Here is a 22,257-nt window from a genome sequence, read left to right as displayed (position 1 = left end):
GGCCAGGCTCTAAGTGTTTTAAGTGTGTTCTCATTTAATCAACAAGTCCCATTTCACCTATCGATAGCACCTGCCTCACTCACTAGCCCTGCACCCTGCTTTATTTTACTTCGAAGTACTTATTACCTGACTGTAGGTTACAAATTGCATACTGTCTCCTAGACAAGGTTGTCAATTCCGTGATGGCAGGAATGTTATTGATTTGTTCATTGCAGTACTCTCACTTCCTACAACGGTGTCTGGCCCGTCGTAGGTGCTCATTAAGTATTCCCTGAATGAATGAATAGGAAAGTGAATCTCAGAGAATTCATAGTAGGTGGAGCCAATAATCCCATCTACTTGTCAGGTTTTTCTGAGGGTTAACAAAACAATGCAGACATAAGAGTTTAGCACAGAGCCTGGCATATAGTAAGCACTGAGTAAATGTTAGCTGTCACTATTATTTGCAAGATCTTAGTTGAACCACTTTCTTGCCCAGGCCCATTAATCTTAAAGCCCTTACTAAAATATGCAGGTCACAGAACTGATTTCCTGGATCCAATCAGAGTGAAAGAGTCAATTTTGGGAGTAAAGAAAACAATCAGCCCATATGCTTATGGGTTTGGAGGCGAGGCAGCTGGCCTTCCTCATACAAAGGGTCCTCTCCTAACCACCCCTGAACCCATCCAATCATAGCCAACCTTGTGCGGTCCTTCCCAGTTTGCTGCTTCCATTTCCAGCCCTGCCCCCTCCCACCCCTGCACTCTGGGAGCATCTTTTGGCCCTGGTGCACATACCCACCAGGTGAGCTTAGAGGGTACCGAAGCTCTCATCAGGGAAGGGTGAATGAAGCCCTGCAGAGAAGTTCAGTAGATCCCAGGAGGGGCACACGACCTCATCTGCTCCCCACTCCAACAATGCTCAGAGCAAACATCCAGGTGAATTGGAAGGAGATCCTGGTCACAATAGCATTTACTGTCCACCTGGGAAAGCACAGTGCAGTTAAAAGCCTATTTCTTTTTCTCTTGCAGATATTGATCTACTTAGATTTGTGCCAGGCTGTTTGCTGGCAGTTAATTTCAGAGTCAGCACAAGGGCTCGCATTTAACATCACTTTCCCAAGTGCGCAGGGGCCTCCCATTCAAGCCCATAAAGGTGATGTGGCTGCCTCTCTCAGCTGCCCAGCTGTGCTGGGACTTCAGCATCTTACATTTAGGCTGAAGTTAAGTGCAGGACCTGGACTCTCTGTTCTGTCATGTTGCTAAGTGAGGGCCAGGATGATTTAAAAATCCTCTAATGTCCTTTCCAATTTCTTGATCTGGGAAAACAGAAAATAATTTTTTGTGTGTAAGGATGAAATCTAGTCAGGTCTTTCCTTCAGACCACATGAAAACCTTATGCTCTTCTTGGACTAGCTAGCTGTGTGATTCTGGCCTCACACCCCATTTCTGAAGCAGTTTCCTCATATTTTAAACGGGGTGTTTGAGCTAGAGGAGAGTAACATATCCGTATGGTACTTTACAGTTTATATAGCACTCAATCCACACTGACTCAATTTGTTATTTATAACTTATGGTCTTGGTTGCTGTCTCAGTTTCTTCATTTGTAAAATGGGGATAATATTAGTACCCGCGTGATAGGGTTGCTGTGAGGATTAAATGAGGGCCGACTCAGACCCTCGTAAAGTGCTCAGACCTTGCCTGGCACCTGGTAAACACTGGCTGTTGCTTTCACACCATCAGCACATCACTCTCACCTCCTTTGGGCCTCATAGGTAAGGATTTATTTTTCCCATCCTACAGATAATGAGCATTTGCTCCTAAACTGCTTAATAATTGACAGAACAGGGATTCACCTGCAGGCTTTCCAGTTTCAAATGTTTGTTCCACACCAACACTGAGACCACCATCAAAGGCCCGGCAGCCTTGATCTTCTGTGGCTCTATCCGCATTCCAAAAAGGAAGCTCTGTAACTAGGGCTCCGCTGATCATTGTCAATACTGCGGCAGGGTTTTCCCTCCTGTCTTTCTCTGGGGCTTTCCTTGGAGGCTAAGCACCCAGAGAAATTGAAGACATCACATGTCAAATCGCCCCACCTTCCTGCAAGAGGACAGCAGTAGTATGTGTTTTGCAGAGAGAAAGCCTCCCTCCCTTTCGTGCCACCTCTTTTGCCAGGAAGTAGCTGTCCATTCCACTCCTTGAGCACAGTCCTAGAGACCTCCCTCTCCTCTGCCTTCCCCTTCTCCTGGACACCCACCATCTCCAGCTGCAGCTTATGACCACCTGCTTCCTTTCAGGCAAGAAAGTATCAGAGGTGGGCAATTAAGTCATTTAAAACCATTTTCACAGTGAATTTTTACTGAACAAAAAAGCAATATTTATGTCCCTTAGACATTTCTGAGAAGACTTAGCTGTTCTTTTAAAAACATCACTTCAGCGCCAATGAAAAATATAATCCAATCTCAGTAATAAATTTTTAAAACATACACACACAAAAGTTAGCCTGCAAAACAATGTTTCCTAGCCTTCCCACACGTCTCAGGATTTTAACAACGTCCCATCTGTTGATGTCAGTCTCGAGAAGCAGGTCTGTACTCTCCAATTTTATTAAAATCCTTTCTGGCTAGTAACCTGATTTCTACTAGGCTGGCCTATTTACTTCCAGTCCCTGGGCCTGTGGCCCTGTGCCAATTTGCATGGCTGACAGAAATGGGGATGGTTAATCAAAAATCTGTTTAGCTTGTGCTTAATAAAGAATGTTTTCTCTTGCTCTTGTTACTAATTGCTGAAGATGTCTGTGTTTAGTTTAAAACTTTGTCCCCTGCCATCTGGATGCCATTGATATGTCTCAGCTCCATCGTGAGCCGGGCGATATCAGTGGTTTCCATGTCAACAGATGACAGCGTCATATGTTGAAGCGTGTGACTGCAGTGCACACAGAGGAGCCAACCTTGGGAAAGAGGAAGCTCTGGTTTCACACCTAAATATCTTCACTGATTTCCAGACATTGCTTTGAAACTATTTCGGTTTTATGCCAATTACATTTACATGTAAAATCGCAGTATAAATGTTTCCGGCCATTTGGGAAAGGAAAACAATGGACTTGCTAATACCTATACTTCCAATCAGTGGGAAAGACATTTCCTCAAAGAGGCCTTTAAAAATCTCCAGCTGATAGGAAATCTGTTTACTCTGTGAATCTGAGGAATGTACCATGTGCACTAAATGGAAATCTCAGGTACAGTGTGGAACTCTGCATGCGAGGGCAGCAATGGCATATATTTACCTATTCAAAGGGGACCCTGGGCCTCCACGTCTTGATAATGCAGCCTGTCTAAAAATAGCATCAGCAACAGCAGTCAAGAGGCAGTACCGAACTAATTAAGAAAGAAATAAAGAAACACCCTTCAACTTCAAGCTCTGGTCTACTGTGTCCAATACAGAATTAATAAGAGGTGAATTTTGACCATCTCTTCTAAGAGTTCTGTGATTTTGATTAAGAAAATAGATCATCACAGAATCATTTCCTTAAGAGGTAGACTGTAGCAGCAAACATGAAAAACTATCATGTGAACCTGGGAAAATTAACCTGATAGCAGCCTACTTTATTTTTCTTTAGATCAAGAATGCTGCAGCCAATGTTCTTCGGGAAACGTGGCTCATCTACAAACACACAAAGCTGCTAAAGAAGATTGACCATGCCAAAGTCAGGAAACACCAGAGGAAGTTCCTCCAAGCTATCCACCAGTGAGTACGCCAGAGCAGCTCAGCTTTCAGATGGCCAGATTAGGAGTGGTGGGATCCCTGCCGCTCTATCAGTATCTTACTATATACTTAAGAGGCACAGAAGAAATCCATTCTGTTCCCCTCACCGAGCACTGGGGTGGTGAACTGGACCCAATTTGTCTGTTTATTCACTTACTGCATGTGCCAGGCATTAGGAAACCTGCTATGGAAAGTAAAAATTTAGAGTCATTCTAAACACACACACATACACACACACACAAACACACGCACGCACGCACACATGAACACACCATGCATTGCAACTCAAACCAAAACAAACTGTGCCTGGTGCTTTCTATGGTAGAGGAATAAAAAAAGAAAAAAAGCCCCTGATTCTAGTCAGTTGCTACCCATGTTCAAGGTCCCCATGCTGAGCTCCAAAGTCAGACAAATTGATAGTGCTATGGAATCTGCTGGTAGGGCTAAACCTTAACATGAACTTGAAAGGTCTGTTTGTTACAACTCTTCCCCACAGACTGAGGAGTGTCAAGATGGAGCAGAGGAAGCTGAGTGACCAAGCCAACACCCTGGTGGACCTTTCCAAGGTGAGTGACAGAATCTGAAGACATCCTAAAGAGTTCTCAGACACTGGCATTTGCATGTTTCAGGTGCACCTGTGAAAACCTGCCTACGTGCAAACTGTGCAGTGCAGGACCAGGAAAGCAGAGAACAATTCCTCCTTGGTTAAAAAATAATCCAGGTTCAAGTTTTTGACATTTGTACTCTACCAGGATGTCTTGTTGTCTTCTAAAACCTGGTGTTTGTTTAAGTTAAATATCTCAATTTTGTCTTTGGTTAAAATTAATTAGCTGACCTACTAATCTTTTTTTTTTTTTTTTTTTTTTTTTTTTGTCCTTTTTCATGACCAGCACTCAGCCAGTGAGTGCACCGGCCAGTTCTATATAGGATCCGAACCCGCGGCGGGAGCGTCGCAGCGCTCCCAGCGCCGCACTCTACCAAGTGCGCCACGGGCTCGGCCCCTACTAATCTTTTTAATGCATTCTTTTATTAGCTGTACACTGAGGGGCTACTGGGGATGAGCTCTCCAGTTACACAGGGGTGAGGCACTCTAACAAGGACCAAACAGTGACGGCAGCCATGCTGACTGCCTACGTCCAGAAGATCCATTTGCCATCCTAATTGGAAATTCATGTTCCTGCATCCTCCAATCCATACAACCCAGTTTTTCTGGACCCAAATTGTTAGAGGTGATGGGGTGCATTTCTTTACTTCTCAGGAGGCAGGTAGCCTACAATGAACATAAAGATACCAAAAAAGAGAGCTCTCCTTTGAGAGCCCTAGGGCTTAAAGCTTGATAATTCACTGTCATTCTGTGTTTCTGGCACTGAAGTACTGTAAATACTGTAAAGAAATGCTCCTCTTGCAAACCACCGAAGTGAAGGAACCGCAGGCTGCACTGCTGCAGAGCCGAGAGTAGGTAGGTGCCTTTGAAGAAAAGGCCTCCCTGTCCTCAGCCCCCTCTTCTCATTGCCTCTAAACAGAAATTGTATATCAAGTGTAGAGCCCGGGGCCCGGCTGGCAGAACATTCTAGCAGATGTCAATTATCATAATGGAACACATTCCCTGGGTAAGCGAGAGAAACTCCCTCAGGCAAATTAAGCACCCTTTGAAAAGAGGGTGCAATCAGAGAAATTACTGGTTGTGGGACCACGTGTAGGCACCCTGTTCAATGCAGGGATCAAGCCAAAGAAAGGGCCTTCTAAGCCTGTGAGGACTTCAATCAGGGAATAAGTGGCTTGGCACAGTTGGGGAGAAGCCCGCAGGCCTGTGTACCTTTGGAGGAGGGTGGTCAGGAGTATAGGGTTCATGAGAGGCTGGGGTTGGGAAGGACATGAATGGAACGCAGACATGCAGGAGAGAACTCCCTGGGGTCTTGGGTGTGTTGGTTAATACTCTTGGGTTCCAATATAAGAAACCCACTGGAACTAGGTTTAAGAATAGAGGAATTTATTCTAAGGATATAAGGGAGTCTCATTCCAGGCATGGCCTCAAAGCAGGCATGTGGTCAGACTTCAGGAAGGAACTGACTAGCACCAGACCTGAGAAGCCCTCACAACCCAGGAGGGATTCTCTTGCCATCTCTTTTCTCTCCTTCAGTTCATGTGGCTGCTTCAATTCTCATTCATTCTCTCTCTCTCTCTCTCTCCCTCTCTCTCTGCCTCTTGTCTCCATGGCAGACTATGGCAGGCTCCCAATCCAGAGAGTAGGTTATAGTTTTAGCCACAGGTAAAAACTAATTGTCCTCCTATTGGTCTTAATTCCAAATTCTCACAAGATATCAGATGATTGGCCAGTTTGGGTCATGTATTTACCCTTGGACTAATGCTGTGGCTGGGAAGAGGTCAGGGAGGGTAAACATAGCTAGGGGCCCACCCTGTGAGTTTCAGGAATGGCCCCATGAGATGCCCCAACATGTTTCTTCCATGAGTAGCCATGTGTCCTGCCTCACCTCTCACCTGGCAGGACACCCTGTGGCTAAAGTTCCCCCTGGGAATATCAGGCAAACCTGACTTTCAGGCCTGCATTCTGCAGTGCCACCTATGGCCTCTCAAAGAGATGGGGCCCAGCAGAGCAGACTGGGTGAAGCAACAGCCTAGTGAATTGGAAAGACTCTCTTGTGAATTGGATGGGGAAGCTAAGCCGTAAATAACCTGGGGAGCAACTTACTCAGAAGGAAGGCGTGTGAGGAAAAGGCTTATGAGAAGATTCCATAGAGCCTTGTGGGGGACATGGTGTGGGATCAGGGGAGGAGGTGAATGCTGACATCGTCCAGTCTTTGTCTTTTCCTCCCTGGAGATTCACCCAAGGTCCTGGCAGCCACGCAGCATATTTCACATTGGTCCACATTCCCCCTGGCATCCTGTCACCAAGCAGCAGAGCAGGGGAAGGCAGTAATGCCGCGCCTCTCCCTTCTCTCTCTGCACTCAGTCCTCCTGACTCACCACCTTCCCACCCCTGCCCTTTGGTCCTCTCTAGATTAAGAATATGGCATGTGGCCTCCAAATATTATTTTCTACATTGAATAGCTATCTCATAGAGTGACAGCTGGGAAGGCCCTTTACCCAATCTCTTCAACTGAAATATAAAAATAATTCCTACCGCCTGATACTCAGGTAATCAAATAAGATAATATCTGTGAAAATCCTTTGTAAACTATAAAGGTTTTACAAATGATAGTTCTGATTATGAATTATGAATATAGATGAGGAAACCAAGATCCAAAGGAACAAAGTGACCATCCCAAATTTGGGCAGTTGGCTCGTGCCCACACTGGGGCCAAAACCCAGGGGCCTGGACTCTGAGTGCAGAGCTCATCAGGGTGGCCCTGCGGTCAAGTGAATCTGTGATTTTGGACATTCCAGGAAGAATGGGCACCTTGAGGAGGCTCTGTGAATGTTAATGAACAAAGGAAGTACTTTCACTTCTACAGTCACCCTCTCCTGCAAGGGCAGCCATGACACAGTGTCTGCTCTGGCAGTGGCAGAACTAAAGGGAGAGAAGCTGTCTTCATGCCCCCTCTGCCAACTCCTCCTGTGCCGCCCACTGAAGTGTCCTTGTGGAGCGTGTGGTCGGCTGGGAGGCCACCACTACATTTTCAATTCCCCCTGCCCCACTCTCCTCTCTGGCTTCTCATATTTTGCCTCCTTCTTTTCGTCCTCTTTTTCTCTCTCCTTATTTCCCGTTCCTTTGGTTTCCACATCTTCCTGGAGTAATTTGAAATTTCAGGTGAAATCAGATCAGGGTGTCACTAGCAGATTATCGGAAGCCCAAAGAACCACAGTACCTCCAGGAGTGGGGGGTGAGCGACAGTGCGACGACCAGCCTGGCCCTCTGCCATTGCCCACAGGAGGCTCCTTCCTCAACATCTGGGAATGTGAAGACTCATGGGAATCTTGCTCCCAAGTCTGATGTACAGAGCCAGGGTGGCATTTGTTAGTTTGCTGGGAGAAATATGGCTGTCACATAGACTAGGACTCTGCAGACTAACACGGGCCCTGGGACATCTTGGGGAGGAGCACTGGCCATAGGTGGGGTCCCCAGGAATGCTGTGAGACAGTGTGGAGTGCAGGAGGGTGACTGGGGAGCACCCTCAGGATAATACCTGTCAGGGACTGAGGGAAGCAGGACGGGTCAGGGCGAGGTTCGAACTGTGATACAGTCAACCAAGACTTCAGCCAGGTGGAATGGCCCTTCAGGGACATCCCAAACTGAGGTAGCATGAACCAGGCCTTCATACCTCCCCCTTGACCAGGCAGCTCCCTCTGGCTGACGGCTGTGCCTGAGGAGTTAATTACATTTTATGTTCTGGCTGCTGTATTGGAATTGGGAGCTGAGGAGACACACGATAGCTCATAACCAAGTGTTACTATTAACTCCAATTTTTTAAGGAAACCAAGGTTGAGAGAGGTTATGTGACAGAGGGCACATTGTTAGTGAGCTGCAGCCCTGAACTCGAACCCTGGCCTACTAATCGTGTGTACCGCATTGTCCTCCCCGCCCTCAACTTCTCTTGAATCATTAGATGCCAGCTGCCACGTAAGCTGAGAGGTTGGGTCTCTGCAAGAAAATGAAGACAGTCTAGAGACACTCCATTTAAGAAAAAAGTACTGCTTCTTTTCCCTTATGCATGTTTTCTAATAAAATTTTATCATTAATACTCATTACTTTTGAAACAAGAAAAAAAATTGTGCCCACTTCAGCTTCCCCATCTCCAGGAACATAAATGGCCTCTCTTTCCTTGGCCAGATCAGACATAGCTGGTGCGGAAGTTGCTCCTGCTGTAAGGTGAGGGGTATTTCATTTTCCCCATTGCAGATTCCTCTGTGATGACCTGTCGTCTCCCTGTCTCTCGGCTCTGTCTCTCCACACAGATGCAAAATGTCATGTATGACTTAATCACGGAACTCAACGATCGGAGTGAAGACCTGGAGAAGCAGATTAGTAGCCTGGAGTCTAAGCTGGAGCATCTCACTGCCACCTTCAATTCCCTGCCCCTGCTCATTGCGGACACCCTGCGCCAGCAGCAGCAGCAGCTCCTGTCTGCCATCATCGAAGCCCGGGGCGTTAGCGTGGCAGTGGGCACCACCCACACCCCACACTCCGACAGCCCAATTGGGGTCAGCTCCACCTCCTTCCCAACCCCATACACAAGTTCAAGCAGTTGCTAAATAAAACTCCCCACTCCCGAAGTGTTACCCATAGGTCTTAAGATGCAAATCAACTCTCTCCTGGTCGCTTTGCCATCAAGGAACATTCAGACCAGGGAACAGAATGAAGAGAGACCAAGCTAATTAACTAACTCATGTTCATTCAGCGTGCTTGGTTCGATATGCCTTGAAACCAGAAATCTAATCTCTGTTTAGGTGCCTCTACTTGGGAGCAGGAAGAGGAGATGACAGGAAGCGACGCCTGTGGCAGGGCCTTTGCTGCAGAGTTGGTGGAGAACAGAAACCCACGCTCAATCTCAGGTCTTCACGTGGGGGGTGGGGGGCCAGATGCACTGAAGTAGCCAACAGCGAAGCCAGCCCAGAATAGGGGCCCACTGGGGAGGGGGTTGTGTTAGGCATGGGGAATGGGTTCCTCACTGCTGGGGTCCTCGAGTGTACCTCTCTCCTTTCCTTTTGTCCAAGGAAGCCCCTGGGTGACAAAAGCAAAAGAGAGCTGCCACAACTTGCCAAAACAGACATACCCAATTTAGACTGAAAAAGAAAAAGAAGCATAGACCAATAAAAAGCCAGATTTTCCATCCAATATTAGTACCCATATAAACCTGTGTTTGCAAGCGTGTGCACAAACACACACATACACACCCCACATCCAATCCAGCTCCTTTCTTGTTTGAGCTTAACCCAAATAAAAAGGGACCTGGTACCTTACCCTGCACACAGTAGGCACTCTCTAAATGTGTGTCCAGCTGGTCCAATCTGAATGTGGGGTGATTTCAGGTAGTTAGCTAGTGTTAGCCACCTTCTGAGCTTCACCGAAGATGCAGGTCCCTTCAAACACAATGCAGGTTGCTTTGCCCTGGACATGCACCATGCTTGATCTGAGATGGATGCCAAGACAAAATTGCTGGCATTTGGGAGGGATAATCAGGCTTCTAAAAATAACAGCTTCTGCAGAGTTTTCTTCTCACATCCAAACAAGCTGTGGTTCGATGGACCACATGACCAGGTGTATGTGAGTGAGGGAGGGGGGACCGAGGATGGTGCGTGTATGTGCACAACCCAATGACACCTTAGTGAACAGGAGCATTGTTTGGGGATTTGCTGAGCTGTATTTATCCAGCAACAGGTTTCCAGCCCCAGACATTACAAGTGCGAAAGGGTCAAGTGCCTCACCCGTGAGCTGCTGAGCTGGGAGAAGTGATGGAGAGTGGCCCAAGTGGTCCCTTCTACTGACCTGAAGTCACCTCAAAATGAAATATTGTGAGAATAAAGGGAGCCTTTAGGGAAACTTGTGGGTAAGGTAAGAGGACATAGATTCGTCAATAGCCTGTTTCTACTGTGCCATGTTAATCTTGGTGCAAAAATTATTCCAATACATCTCAAACTCCAAGAGACTATTGAAACATCAAGATTCAGGGCAGTGACAGGCACTGAAAATTTTTTTCATTACACCATAATCTAACCACCCATAACATTTGCAATGTGGAAACCATCATGTTATTCATCACTTTTCTCATTCTGAGGTCCTTGACTTCTGCTTGTGGGAAATTAAGTGAAACTGTATGGAATATTTCATCTGTTTAGGGTAAAACAAAAAGGTGTTATTTACATATGGTTGTCATCTTGGGTTTGGCTTTGTAACAAGACATCATCACCATTCTGAAGGCAATGCCTTGCTGCAGAGATTTTTCTTCTGCAGCACTGGGCCTGGTCTTCCAAGGACAAGGGACTCATTGGACAGCAAAAGACCCTAGAATGAAGGCCACTCTTTCAAGATCTGGTCCCTTGCTAAGCCTCTTCTTTTGTCTCATTATTGCTGCTGTTCCTTTAATGTTCTATCTTCTTCATGGTTTATCTTGATAACTCCTTTGAGCATTTTCATTAGTTGTTCTGCATACAAGAGAAGCTACATCTGCTGTTGGCTTTTTACTTTTTTACTTGTTCTTTTAACTATTGATTCTCTGAAAAATTCCTCCCTCTTTATTTTAATGTCCCAAGAATGGTGCTCCTATTTTCAGTGACAGTTCAGCCGAACATATCAGCAGATATATAAACAGATGAAATAAACATGCAGTTTCTTAGTGGCATTAGTTCCATTTCACAAAGCTGAGAGGTCAACCTGAGTGTGCCAATCCTGATCATTTAGACTACAGCCCTCAACTATGATTTCTATTTGCCCTTTCATTCTGTTATAACCCTGGGTGTGTGTGTGTGTGTGTGTGTGTGTGTGTGTGTGTGTGTGTGTGGTGTGGGGATTTAGTCCTAATTTCACATAAATGACATGCAAGATTTCACTGCCACTCCTGCTGCCCAAACAGTATGCACAGACTGTCATTTATCCATTGTGGTCTGTGGATAATTCTTCTTTAACGTATCATTGAGGCTCTCACTTAGGTAAACCCTGAAGACCAAGCTAGCAACACTAGTCAAGGGAGTGGTTGGAGTTATTTCCGGTAGCAGTAGCCAATGGCATCCTAAAAACACATGGGCATTTGCAGCATGATTTGACCTATTGGTAGTGCAATAGCTATGTGTGGTTTTTATCCTTGGCAAAAGAGTACTTACTCTTCAAAAAGATAAGTGATCAAATCTGCCTGTTGATCCTGCAGTGGTAAATGGGAGGCTACTTCTGTGTACTAGTATTTCAGTTTCATGTGGGGAAGTTTCCCATTATCCTGCAAGTACAATCAGCCCTTAATGACTTAGGTACTGAATATTTTGGGTGTAGATCACCCAGGTTTTCTTCTTAAATCTTTTGGCTAATTCCACTACATCTCAGCATCAACAGTCAGATGGGAAAAGGGGGCAGATGGATTCTCATGCCATGCCTTCCTGTACCTTACTTGTAAGTTTGGTAATGGAGGGAGTTTAATTATCTATTCAAAAGTTGGCTATATGTAAAAAATATTAATTACAGTAACCTCACTCCAATACTGAACTGATCACGTTCTGCCCACTCCTGGAAAGCTGACCCAGTGGCAGAACCCCTACTATAATCTTTCTAACAACTCAGTGACAGGTAAAAGCACTCTAATATTCCCCCAAGTATGTAGACACTTGAATTAGAAAAACAGAGCCACCCCCTCATCGCTTAAGCCATATTATAGTTTCATGTACTGTAAAGTCAGGGATGTACTGTGATACTTTAAGACCACTAATCTCAGTGGAATTTCAGGACATAGCATCAGTTAGTAAATTATACCAGACTGGGGGCTCATTCCTCCTTAGATTGAAGTCCAAATAAAAATCTGCATCTTTGGATCAAAGGCCACATATGTGTGATCATCATTAATAAATTGTCATAAAGTGTCTATTATAAACTGCTCTTGCCATCTTCATAATATGTAACTTCATGACATCATATCTCTAGAAATGCTTAATACAATCCAAAAGAACAAGACGAGTAAGACCCTGAGTCACCACTGACTGTCTGACCTGAACAGGACCAGTGGTATAACAACACATCTCATAAATTAGGAGATGTAGAAGATGTATACGAAAGTAAATTTTAAAGTTCTGAGCAAGTGCCAGCTATTGTTATTATTAAAGGTCAAGAAGGAACAGCATTGAGGAAATAATTATTTTAATATATTTGGGGGATTTCCCCCTTTAATTTTCACTAATTTCCTTGTGAATAAACAAAATATAGGAAAAGAAGAAAACTAACGACACAAAATTAGAGCAAATAAAAATCCAAGACTGGATCCACATCTTTGGCCAATTAATATAACCACCTTATACCTCAGTTTCTCTGTCCTTAAAATGAAGATAATAGATGTTGAGCATTCCAAACTCCCAAAAATCCAAAGTCCAAAATACTGCTGGTCCTAAGCATTTTGGATAAGGGATACTCAACCTAGTTAATATCCGTAAGTAAAAAATATTCAATAGAGAAAAAAATGAACTCACCATTGTCATCAACAGCATCCTAGACTGACTCTATCTAGTCCCCACTTTGATGTTACACTTGAATGCAATCCACAGTTACCAAAAGTAATTATAACATATCAAATAGTAAAATCAGTGGGGAGAAATATGGGATTGGTGCATAGTTCCAGAATCTCCCTCTTCCTCCAGAGTGTAACTTGACAAACAGTGCTCCCCAAATTAAGAATCAATGTTGCATCCCAGAACAGAGGTGTTACTGCCATCATGGTACCACAGCTGAGACACTCTGAAGCCATTGCACTACCAGTAGGCTACTACTCCTTTGAAATTACTGCTTTTAAATCCTAAAATATGGCCCCAGTTTTATACAGTCATGCTACTTCCCTGAAAGTTGCTAGAAGCAGATTAAGGATCCATTAGTTGTCATTTTGCTGTCCCTGTTGACTGCGGCGTTCGGTTTCAGTACCTTAGACAGCTATCTGGCAGCTTCCTGGTAGGCGTGGAACAGCCCCTTCTCTCCCCTGCAGTTGATCGGCTTGGTGACGTCCTGTACAGTATCCCTTCCTTCTCTACTGCTGCCAAAGTAAACATTAAGGGAATAGGATCATTGATAGCTCTAAGAAAGGAGCATTATAGGGATAGCAATATTGATTGTCTGCCCATGGTAGTAGAAAGCTTGTATCAGGCTGCATGAATAGAAATTGACATTAAACTTCCATCAGACAAGTAACATGTAGATTTTTATTGAAATAGATTGCAGCTTATTAAAAAGTACTCAGTGCAATGGTATATAAATATATACGGATAGATTAAAAAATAACTGTGATCTTTTTGTCTTACACCATTACTGGAAACACCCAAACATGAACTGGAGTTCCCTCTGAACAAAACCATTGTCAAAATTTTCAACATATGACCTCCAGATCTAGGTGCCAAGTGCCCTGCGACAGTTGTTTACACACCTGCAAAACATATTCTGGAAGCTGTAATCTTGGGCCTGGACTATGTGTTGAAACAAACAAAAGAGATGTCGTGACCAACCAAGCTGGTGGAGGAAAAGCACAAAATTCAACACCAACTTGTAGTTAGGATCCCAAAGAGATGCTGACCTTTACAGCCAAAAAAAAAAAAAACCCAGTGAAATCAGATATGAATCTGATTGGAACAGCCAACATCAGCTTTACAGAAGAAGGACAGGGAATAAACAACCTTCTCTAGCTGTATCATATTGTCTCAGTTTTTGAATCTCAACCGGGACTGATTCACCTTCTTCAGACACATTTTTTAATGGCGCAACAACTCAATGTTGGTCCCAGACTCTCCATTCTGCACCGGCCACAAGAGAACAACAAAAGAGAACGACAGGATTTTAATGGAGGAACCATCTTCATGGCAAACTCAGAAACTGAAGGGTTTATGTTCAGAATCAGATGAGCTTCAATATGAATTTGCATCTTGCCTCTGTACTGCTTGCTATTTTTTAATGATAGGAGAAAGCATAACAGTTTATTTTAAATATGAAATATATTGCTATATTATAAAATATATTGTAACTTTCAATTAACATTTTGTATCAAACTAGTCTTTAGCAGGTGAGCGTCAGCCTGCTCTCCCAACGACTGTTTCTGAGTACACATCACTGTGAGTGATTGCCTGACCCCAGACCAAGGGTCCTCATACCACAGCCTACTGAACTGCCATGTTCTAATTCTCTAAGACCTCAGTATTAGAGACAAAAGAACATTATTTCAAACTTAGAATAATTCTACCCTAAATTCTATTAAGCCATTTCAGAAGAGATTTTAAAAGCCATCACTCCTTTAGTAGCTGTGCAAAGCCAGTTTAATAAAAGTGCAGGCTCTTTCTATATGAATGCAATGCAAAGGCCCCATTACATAAATTATATAAGTTTCAAACTCAGCTAACCAGTTTTCCTTTGGCAATATCAGAATTGGGCATAAAGAAGAGTCCTGTTCTCCTGTGACTCAAAATATTCAAAATTCTAGACATTATGAGTTTCTCTATGTAAGAGTAAAACCTGGATTGGCGTTCCAGCCACACAGGGCCCAGTGAGAGCCCAGATGTGCTTTTCCATGTTGGGAATACCCTGGAGGGAGCGTGATTTCCAAGTGTTTATCAACAACATGGAGCCCAGCTCCTCGGGGAATGCTGGGAGGAGACACAGGACATGCACAGTAAGATCCGGTAAGGAGCTGGGCTTCCTTTCCTGCTAGTTTACTCTAGCTGGGAGGAAATAAGGAGTCTCAATTAAGCTGTTTTTCTTTATGGCAAAAATTAAGCAACCCATGAAATCCATTTCCCACCTTCTCTATATAGCAGCTGAGATACACATGTAGAGCTTCTCAGTCCCCCCTTTGAATGTCCAAGGTACTATTTTAGATGAAAACAGGATGTGTTTGGTTCCAGAACAAAGGTTTTCTAGAATCATCCTCCTCCCGATGAGGACCCTGACTTGCTATTATCACTTTGGTATAATATTGTACAGGTGCAAATAAGTAGCACCAGGGTAGATTTAACTGAGCCTACATATCTCTTCTCTTCACAAACTCTGAAAATTCACACAGATACACAGATAGTGCAAAACAACAGGTTTTCTCCTGGGAAAAAGGCTAGAATCCTCTCAAATTACAATTTATTTGAGCTTAAATGTAGACAAGGCTTGGGCCTCAATGACGTTAGTTATTCATGCCATCTGAAAGAGAAATAATCTAAATGCCCAGCTTCAGCCTGCTTGTGTAGCTGAGCACTAACTTGTACACAAGTTTTATTTTTATGGACCTAAATCCTGTGTCTGTATTACTCCTCAGTTACATGTTAGGCTGAGCTCCATTAAAGCTGTCAGAACTCCAGGCATCTGTTTTTAGCAGGTTATTTACCCCACTGGATAATGGAAATTAGCTTATTCTCGATTTTATAATTGACTGATAAAATGCACTGGTGGTAATTGATTTGTTTCTTAATATTTTCCTGCTACTAAATAGAACTGTCTCTTTCGGATTTTCCTTCTAGCACTTCTCAGACAAAGACTTTTACATTCATAGAGAGCAAATATGTTTTGGCCTTTCCCCTCAAAGCTGTTATTCAATCTAGAATCAAGAAAACCAACACAATTTCCTGATTTGGGGAAAGCAGACCTCTTAACAGTAATTCAAGTATATGACTACATACTAACCCTTGCTACTCAAAGTGGGGACCAGGGACCAGCAGCATTAGCATCACCTGTAAACTTGTTAGAAATGCAGAATCTCAGGCTCCACACCAAACCTACTTAATCAGAATCAGCATTTTAACAAGATCTTCTGGTGATGTTATGCACAGTAAATATCGAGAAGTGCTACTCTTACCAAACTGCAATGGTAACCAACCTCGTTAATAATTGGAGAATTAAACCATTTCTCCCTTGAGCATCATTTACAGAATTATACGATGATGTAAAGGTCCTGTATGATCATAAGGATAAAGGCAAATGCAGAACGTAGTGTTTGACACCAAGGTCAAGGGGGTTCAGACCCCCGTACTGGCCAGCTACCACACACACAAAAAAGGACAAATGCATCTTAAAATTCCACTTGAGGTCATATAGCTTAGATGGTGTACATAAAACATAAAAAAGTCTATAAGAGGAAGTCTTTCCAGTCTTAATTTTAAAAGCACTCCTTTCATAGCCTTGAGCCGCCTCAAAGCCCCTTTTTAGATTTTTCATTTTAGTCTTTGCTATCAGGGCCATCAAAATATCAGGTGGAGTGTCAGGGCAGGTCCCTGGGAAGGCTACATGAGTCTCTGCTCAGCATAGTGCAGAAATAGCTGCATTTCTTAATCCCTGTATTCCTCCCTTGAGGAACTCAGCATCCCACCAGTGAGAACTCTCCTCCCCAGAGGAAACCAGCAAGAGAAGTTTAGTTTAACCATTTAGAAACATTTCTAATCTCTTTTTAAGCTCATTCTTTTATTCATTGCACCCACCAAGACACTCCAAGGTAGGCAAGAAAAGATGTGAATTCTGGTATTGGCGCCATAAATTGATATGTACCCAGAAACAGTTATGTTCTAAATTAATGGCTTTAACCTGTTCATTGTAAAAAGTGCCTTGGACTTCAATCTAAAGAGGTCAGTATAAATATATGTGTGTGTGTGATGTGTATGTAGGCCAATATTTACATATTTATACATACATAGGTGCATACACATATAATTGCACACTCATATATAATATATACATACATATATAAATGCTTCATAATATATCATATTGCTATTAACAGCTCCATTTCTTTGTCTGGTCCTATGTTTATTTGTTTAGTGAGACCTTTACACAGAGAGGTTTTATTCAGGACATCGATGTATTTTTTTGTTTGTTTTTTACTTTTTATTAAAAAGGTAAAGTATAATTAAAAAAAAAAAAAAAGTCAAGTGCCTGAAGGTCTTGAATGGAGTTATGGTAAACTTTCTCAGGTCACCAAAGAGGAAACTAATTTTTCCTTTGGGAAACATTTTTTGTTTCAGTGAGTTTGTTTTCCTCTGGCGGAAGTGCATAAATAAGGTGGTTAAAGTGATTTTGTACCTTTCATTGTAATCCATTTCTGGGTCTACATAAGGCAACAAGCAAAAATTTTATTCAGTCTAGTGCCCAATTTCTTTCACACATCAGCACGAGGAGGGCCTGGTCTTCACATGCTATGCATGATTTTGTTAGCATTGTTACCATGTTCCTTACTAAGAGAAGGCAGACTAAATTGCAGGAGATGGGGTTTAGATTCGCTCCAACTATGGCTTCCTTTCAGTAACACACACAGAAGGAGGACTTACTGGGAAGTCTCTTTCCCTGAACCAGGTGGGAACCTGTCTTAGGCAGCTGGAAGAGGGTCCCTAGGGATCTCTCCAGTGCTCCATGGGCCCTGCCTTTCTACAATAATACAGTCGTTTGTATGAATCAGCCTCTCTCTACCTTAGTCAAAGATCTTCTCTTTCTATGGTGTGACAACTTATAATGGATCAATTCTCTTTGGTTAGTAGTGTCCAAAGCTCCAGAGGGAGTCATCAGTTTTCCATTTCCCTGCTCACGAGCGCAAGGACACATTACACCTTCAAACCAATTAAGTCTCTTTAGCTCCCTGCCCCTGTAGTGACACCCTCACAATAGCCAGGGCCAAGTCAGGGAGGTAATGCCTTGTATACATTGTCAAGAGACACTGCAAAATGTCAGAGGGAACCTGAAAGACAGCAAGTCTCTCCAGCTGTCCTCTCAGCTGCAGGCACATCTGTGGAGTTGTGACTAGAAAGGCTTAGAAGCCAGGAGGTGGGAAATGAAGTTCCCCAAGTTGATACCCTGTGCCCTCACTTTCCTCTTCATGAGTTTTTCTGTAGCTGTAGACAAAAAACATAATAAAAATGCAATTTAGGTGCTTTCAGAGAGAGTATCTAATACTTGGGACTTTTTCTAAGTTGGTAGACCTAAAAAATATTTTCAAAAAATATGTCTAGCTGCATTTCTACTCCTTTTCATTCATTGAAACTCTCTTCCAAAACTTCCTTATGAATGAATACATTTACCAACTCAGTGATTACTAAATAATAACACTTTGTACTTATAAACAGTATTACCTTTCATCTAAGGACCTCAAATATCAATAAATTGTCACCCTGTGAGATGGATGACAAATATTATTACTGTTATTCCTATGGGGAAATTGGGCCATAGAAAACTGAGCAGTAAATGACTCATCTAAGTCAAGAGTTATACTGAAATACAATCTAGGATTTCTCAGCACACTTTGGGAGTGAATGGAAATTTAGAGGCTAGAATTCTACTGCTGGTCACCAGTGGATGGGTAAGATCCAGGATGTGTGTGGACTACATGTTGTTGAGACCCAGGCTTAGAGCATTTGGAACGTGAGTAGTGGGCTGGTTTGTGGGTTTGAGGGTCTGGATAGGAGACTGCATTTTCTTCTTTGTGCAAAGTATGGGAGTATGACATTGAAAGTGGACTTAGTCTGTGGCCTTCCCTACTCCCTCTTGAACTAAAGCTGGAGAGAATGAGCATTTCAAAAATGTTATGGTGTATCCTGATACACTATGATGGCATTAAATAAAAAAAGAAGGCAACTGACTAAAACCAAAAATCTAAAATGCAAGTGGCTGATTTCCTTTGATATTATCTTCTTCCTTCCCTACATCTACAATTGTGGAAATAGAATTTTTTTAAGGAGAAAATCTTGTTAGATATAAAATAGAGCCCCCTGGAAAAGTTTGCTCCTTTAAGCAAGGCCAGGATTTCCTTGGTTTTAATGGCAATGTTGACTCAGGAAATTGTCCCTGCCAACATGAAGACACATGAAAAGGTTGAATACCTAACCCAATTTTAACAACCTACAGAGAGTGAGAACCATTCCTAAGGTGAACAGCTGTTCATCAGTGAAAATATCTAGACACAACTGATGTGCGATCAGGCAAACTTGCAGCTATATTCGAATAAAGTGTCAGGCTGTTAAACATTACAGTTGTTCACTGATCTGGACAAAGGATCTTAGACTTTGCTTCATGGTAGAATCACCTCAGAACTTTTCAGAGCACTCAAGCCAATTTCCTCAACCCCTGGAGATTCAGAAGGAGAGTCTGGAGTGGCACCTGGGCATTTCCCGGAAGCACCACAGGGCACCCTGAGTTCAGCATCACTGATCCAGAGCTTGCTGAAGTGAGGCTGCCGGTGCCCCACCTGGCCCAGCCCTCCCCAGGATCTCTACCCTCACCTGAATTGGCAAGGAGTGGGAGGGGGCAAGATTTTTATAAAGATGGTGATTTGATTCCTTTTCATCTTGTCCTCATTTCTTTTCAGTCCTGGACCCCTGAACCTGTGCTAATTTGCATTCAGTCTCTGTGTGGATTGGCAAACAATGCTGCCAGGTTGTATTCACTCAGTATTTCTTCGTCTCACTGCGGCAGCCTTCTGCTTTCTCCTGGCACACAGTCTGTCTGAGCTTAATGTCTTCTTTTGGCCTTACCTCTGGCAAGGATTGGGACAGGGCCATTCCGACATTTTTCATTAGGCAAAAAAAAAGTCACAGTTAAAAATAACCCATTATCCTAGCTAACAGGTGTCTCACTAAACCTAACACAACAATGGAGTGACCTGCCATGTTACATCCATTTGTCTTTCCCTAACTATATTTAACCATTCAATAACATTGTGTCTCCTATCTTGAAAACTTGACCCATTATTACCATATGCATAACTGTGAATCCTGGAAAAACAGGACATTAGAGCTCAAAGATGGGCCCAATTCTCCAAAATGGACAATTCTGCTAAATTCAGAATCCAGGGGACAGTGAGCAAGAGCGCCCCCTGCAGGTAAATAGAAATAGAGCAATCTGAGGGGAAAGGAACCGCTCTAGGCATCCAGGAAAAGGGTCCTTGATATGTCTGTCAAAAACAAGGTGCTTGTTCTGTGTGTGCATGCAGATGAGAAGGGCAGGCCACACCTGTTAGAGCCATTCCTCTAGGTCACGGCCTTTGCCTTACATACAGGAAATGGAGGCCCAAGAGAAGTGATTTGCCCAAAGTCAAATGAAGAATTAGGGTCAGAAACAAGACCAAAACCTTACCATACCATGTTGAGAATGCCTTCTGTGCCAGTGCGGTAAACTGAGGCCTGCCCAGAACCTCTCTATGCTCTTTCTAGATTCATCCTTGTATAGTAGTTATCAATATTGCAAATGTTAGATAAAAAGAAAAGGCCCCTTTCCCAACACACACTTTCTCACACACATATATATGTACTATATTATCAATCTCTCACCGAAGACAAAGATATGCATATTGTGACTGGTTAAATTTATTCATTATGTATTTTATAGTCCAGAGGTGTTGATCATTTTCAAAGTTATCTGCCTTTAGTTCAAAGACTTTAGGGCTAATACCTGCAAAGCTACAAAACCCCACTGGTCAGGAAGCATTAAATTAGATTATTAAAATGATGTGATTTTTATATCCAGCATTACAGAGGATTATGCTAATGGTGGTCAAAGTTATTAATCTTTATTGTCATCACCACTGTGAATAATACATGAATGTTAGCCAGAACTAGCTTAACCATTTTGCAGCATGATTTTGAAAAAAAAATTTTTTTTTTCAGGGACAAGTTACACTTAATAGCATCTCTTAGAGTACAATCCTGTCCTTTGGAAAACCAGAGGTGGAAAACAGATGTAATATGTTACCACTGCCTACAGGCAACTTCCTCTTTATTTAGGTAAAGCTTCTTCCCAAACATATTCTGCCTCCTACTTTCAAATACTGGGGTATCACTTAAAAGCAATTGAGTATTTCTCAAGAAAGAATACATATAGCAATGGGCACCCACACCCCAGCCACTCATCAAAGGAAATGTCAGGTCTTCTGTAAGTGCCTGTAAGCAGTGATTCAATTGCCCTTTCTGTGAACACCCTCCTCACCTCCCACCTCTTGGAATGAGAAGGTAGATACATAGCTTAGTCTGAACTTCAGAATTTAGGAGTCCTCACAAAATTACCCTAAGAATTTCCTAGAGAATTTTTTCTAAGAACAACAATGCAATGTTTACTGGACTCACAAATTTGAGGACACAGGACCCTGTCTGGCTTCAGTTCAATGAGAAAATGCTTGCCTAGCATTGTCAGAACATCAACAAGAAGAACTGACATCTTCAGTTCTCTCTTCAGGAATGTGGTGTGAGAAAATTGTAAAGGACATTCATGCATAACTTCTGCAGCATCCATTTCCCAGTTCTCCTGCCAACAGTACATAGATCTTTCTTTGGTGAATTCACCCTTCTGCCATCCCCACTCTGCACTTGGGTGGGATTAATTCTACTTCCAGACCCATGCTGGGCCATGGCAGGCTGAAGGCAGTCAGAGCACCTCATCACCCTAGCCAAGGGATGGGCACATGGCCCAAATCAGGCCCATGGGAGCAAATGAATCCACAGCCAGGGCTTGAGCTGGAGCTACGAGAAAAGACCCTCTGTTTGAGAAAACTGTGGTATGAGAATTTGGTCAGGAACTGCTGCAACCACTTTGTTTCATGAGGGAAGGGGGGGGCTGACAAAGAGCCATATGTGGAACATGAGGACGAACATGAGGACAAAGCCTTTACTTGGCAGCAAAGGCAGAGGAGAGAGGAAGAGAGAAATGGGGATCTTGTGTGGTATAATAAGAAATATGTATTGGGTCCCTGTCCTTGGTTCCTGGCACAGAGCTCCTAAATCCCTTGTAATTATATGAGTGATATGAGTGTTAGGAGCATCTTTTGTTCTAATATTTGGTCTTTGACCCCAGTACCCAACACAGAACTCCTAAATCCTTTGGAATTTCCTGGGTAATAGGAGTGTCTTTTGTTCTAATGAGGTAACTCTTGCTGGG

At 43.1% G+C, this 22,257-nt stretch overlaps 1 protein-coding gene across 4 annotated transcripts in view; it reads left to right on the top strand.

Annotated features, from left to right (window-relative positions):
* Positions 1-18,358, top strand: part of KCNN3 (potassium calcium-activated channel subfamily N member 3) — a 158,341-nt gene extending 139,983 nt beyond the window's left edge. For 2 of the 4 annotated variants that reach the window (XM_063104855.1, XM_063104853.1), the window contains 3 exons: positions 3,598-3,725; positions 4,240-4,309; positions 8,658-18,357. In XM_063104855.1, the coding sequence (XP_062960925.1) occupies positions 3,598-3,725; positions 4,240-4,309; positions 8,658-8,954 (495 nt within the window). In that variant the 3' untranslated portion in view covers positions 8,955-18,357. Of the gene's footprint in view, positions 1-3,597; positions 3,726-4,239; positions 4,310-8,657 lie in introns of all 4 variants that reach the window. The other 2 variants (XM_063104854.1, XM_063104856.1) reach the window with 2 other exon arrangements.
* Positions 18,359-22,257: the final 3,899 nt, after the last annotated feature.

This window comes from Cynocephalus volans, chromosome 8, assembly GCF_027409185.1.
Source record: "Cynocephalus volans isolate mCynVol1 chromosome 8, mCynVol1.pri, whole genome shotgun sequence".
Taxonomy (NCBI): Eukaryota; Metazoa; Chordata; class Mammalia; order Dermoptera; family Cynocephalidae; genus Cynocephalus; species Cynocephalus volans.
Note: the sequence above shows the minus strand (reverse complement) of the source record. Positions and strands in the feature narration are given on the sequence as shown.